The sequence below is a fragment of the Fonticula alba genome, assembly GCF_000388065.1.
Source record: "Fonticula alba strain ATCC 38817 unplaced genomic scaffold supercont2.13, whole genome shotgun sequence".
Classification (NCBI taxonomy): Eukaryota; order Rotosphaerida; family Fonticulaceae; genus Fonticula; species Fonticula alba.
This window is the reverse complement of record NW_009242983.1, coordinates 386740-389502: the sequence shown is the minus strand read 5'-3', so window position 1 is coordinate 389502 and position 2763 is coordinate 386740. Positions and strand designations below refer to the sequence as shown.

At 64.4% G+C, this 2763-nt stretch overlaps 1 protein-coding gene across 1 annotated transcript; it reads left to right on the top strand.

Annotated features, from left to right (window-relative positions):
• Positions 1-106: 106 nt before the first annotated feature.
• Positions 107-2026, top strand: H696_05747 (V-type proton ATPase catalytic subunit A; the record flags this gene model as incomplete). The annotated part of the gene is made up of 3 exons (XM_009499561.1): positions 107-845; positions 1135-1784; positions 1934-2026. The coding sequence occupies 3 exons, from the start codon at positions 107-109 to the stop codon at positions 2024-2026; spliced, it is 1482 nt and encodes a 493-aa protein (XP_009497836.1).
• Positions 2027-2763: the final 737 nt, after the last annotated feature.

The following is a 2763-nucleotide window of genomic DNA, read 5'->3' as shown; positions in this document are numbered from 1 at the left end:
CCCGCCCCCGCCCCCGCCCCTCCGCCTGCCCCCAGCCGGCCTGTGCGTCGGTGACCCCGTCCTTCGTACCGGCAAGCCCCTCTCCGTCGAGCTCGGCCCCGGCATCATGAGTGGTATCTTCGACGGTATCCAGCGCCCGCTGGAGGCCATCCAGAAGAGCACCATGTCCATCTACATCCCCCGCGGTATCGACACCGATGCCCTGGACAAGGACAAGCCCTGGGAGTTCGTCCCCTCGGAGAAGCTGCGCGTCGGCGACCACCTCGCCGGTGGTGACGTCTTCGGCAAGGTCTACGAGAACTCCCTGGTCGATGTGCTGATCCTGGTCCCCCCCCGTGGCCGCGGTACCATCACCTACATCGCCCCGGCCGGCAGCTACTCCCTGCGTGACACCGTCCTCACTCTGGAGTTCAACGGCAAGAAGCACAACTACACCATGATGCACAACTGGCCCGTGCGCCAGCCCCGCCCGGTGGCCGAGAAGCTCAACGCCGATCACCCCCTGTTCACCGGCCAGCGTGTCCTGGACTCCCTCTTCCCCATGGTCCTCGGTGGTACCTGCGCCATTCCCGGCGCCTTCGGCTGCGGCAAGACCGTCATTTCTCAGTCCCTCTCCAAGTACTCCAACTCCGACTGCATTGTCTACGTCGGCTGCGGCGAGCGCGGCAACGAGATGGCCGAGGTCCTCAAGGACTTCCCCGAGCTGACCATCGAGCACAATGGCCGTGATGAGCCCATTCTCCAGCGTACCTGCCTGGTGGCCAACACCTCCAACATGCCGGTCGCCGCTCGTGAGGCCTCCATCTACACCGGTATCACCCTGGCCGAGTACTTCCGTGACATGGGTAAGAACGTGTTTCCGATTTGTCCTCTTCCGATCTCGGTGGGCGGGGGTCTTTCTGAATTTTTCCGTTCTTTTTGCCGAGTTCCCTGCGGGGGCGGGCCCCCCCCCCCCCCCCCCCCCCCCCCCCGCCTCTCCTACTCAGGGGGCCGCCCATGCTTCTCAGCCGGGGCTCTCTTACTCTTTCGCCCCCCCCCCCTCTCTCCCCCCCCCCTTCCATCCACTCACCCTTCTCCTGGCCCGCGCGCTCTCTCCCCTCCCCCTCTCCCCCCTCCCCAAACACACAAACACAGATTCCGGCTACCCCGCCTACCTGGGTGCCCGTCTGGCCTCTTTCTACGAGCGCGCCGGTAAGGCCCGCTGCCTGGGCTCCCCCGACCGTCTTGGCTCCGTGTCCATCGTCGGTGCCGTCTCCCCCCCGGGTGGTGATCTGTCCTGCCCGGTTGTCTCGGCCACCCTCGGTATTGTCCAGACCTTCTGGAGCCTGGACAAGAAGCTGGCCCAGCGCAAGCACTTCCCCTCGGTCAACTGGTCCAACTCCTACTCCAAGTACGAGAAGGCCCTCGAGCCCTACTACGACACCTTCGACTCGGAGTTCGTCGCCCTGCGCACCAAGATCCGCCGCATCCTCCAGAAGGAGGAGAGCCTCAGCGAGATTGTCCAGCTGGTCGGCATGAGCGGTCTCGCCGAGTCCGACAAGCTCACCCTCGAGGTGGCCAAGATCATCAAGGATGACTTCCTCGCTCAGAACGGCTACTCCGACTACGACTACAACTGCCCCTTCTACAAGACCGTCGGCATGGTCCGCAACATTGCCACCTTCTACGACCTGGCCATCAACGCCATCGAGTCCACCGCCCAGTCCGACCGCCGCGTCACCTGGCAGGTCATCCGCGAGGAGCTCGGCGACATCCTCCACCAGCTCAGCTCCATGAAGTTCAAGGTGCGCCCTCTGTGCCCTGCGCCCTGCCGGCCCTTCTGCCGCCCATCACCCCCCCCCCCCCCACCCGCACTTCTTTCCTCATCCATCTCCTCCTCCTCCGCATGATCTTGCCCTGACCCCTTCTCTCTCTCTCTCTCTCTCCCCCACAGAACCCCACCGAGGGTGAGGCTGCCGTCCGCAAGCACAACGACGACCTCTTCGCCAACATGAAGGATCGCTTCCGCCAGCTCGTTGAGAACTAAGCGCGTCCTGGCCTGTCCGTGCGCGTTCCTCTCCGGCCCGACTTCCTCGTGTGTGTGTGTGTGTGTGTGTGTGTATGTGTGCGCATGCCCGTGCGCTGCCCCCACCCCTCCGCATGTATCTACACACACTCTCCCTTTCTTCCTCTGTCTTTCCCGGCCACCACGGGGGGCGGGGCGTGCACACGTCCCCTTCAGGGCAGTCGTGGGCACGCATAGCGCGCGCTTCACCTCTCACATACCCCGCCCTGGAGCGCCGCGGCCGATCGGGCGGAGGGGGGGGGGACCAAACGCGGCCTTCTTACATCGGCACACGGAGAGAGGGGGCGCGCACGCTGGAAAGGGACTCGCCCCAGGGCGGCATGCGCGTCCGCGTGTTCATGTGCATGCACCGGTCTTGCTCCTTCTCCCGCGGGCCTGCGGCGCTGCCCCGCCCTCTCCCACCTTCTTGCTGCTGCCCCCCTTGTTTGTTGTCCCTCCTCCGCCCTTCCCTCCTCCTTCTACTATACAAATATATACACCACCAAACACTACATCAGCTCCTCGTGTGTGTGTGTACATGCTTCCGAATCCCGGTGCCTTTGCCACGTCCTCGCGCCCGGCTGGTTTTCCCCGCGCCCCGAAACATGGATGCACTCGGCTCGCGGGCACCAAAAACAGAAATAGTCACGCCACTCTTTTCTCTCCTCGGGAAGCTGTATATTGCGCGCGCGACGCCTTTTTGAAAGGAAGGGGGGGGG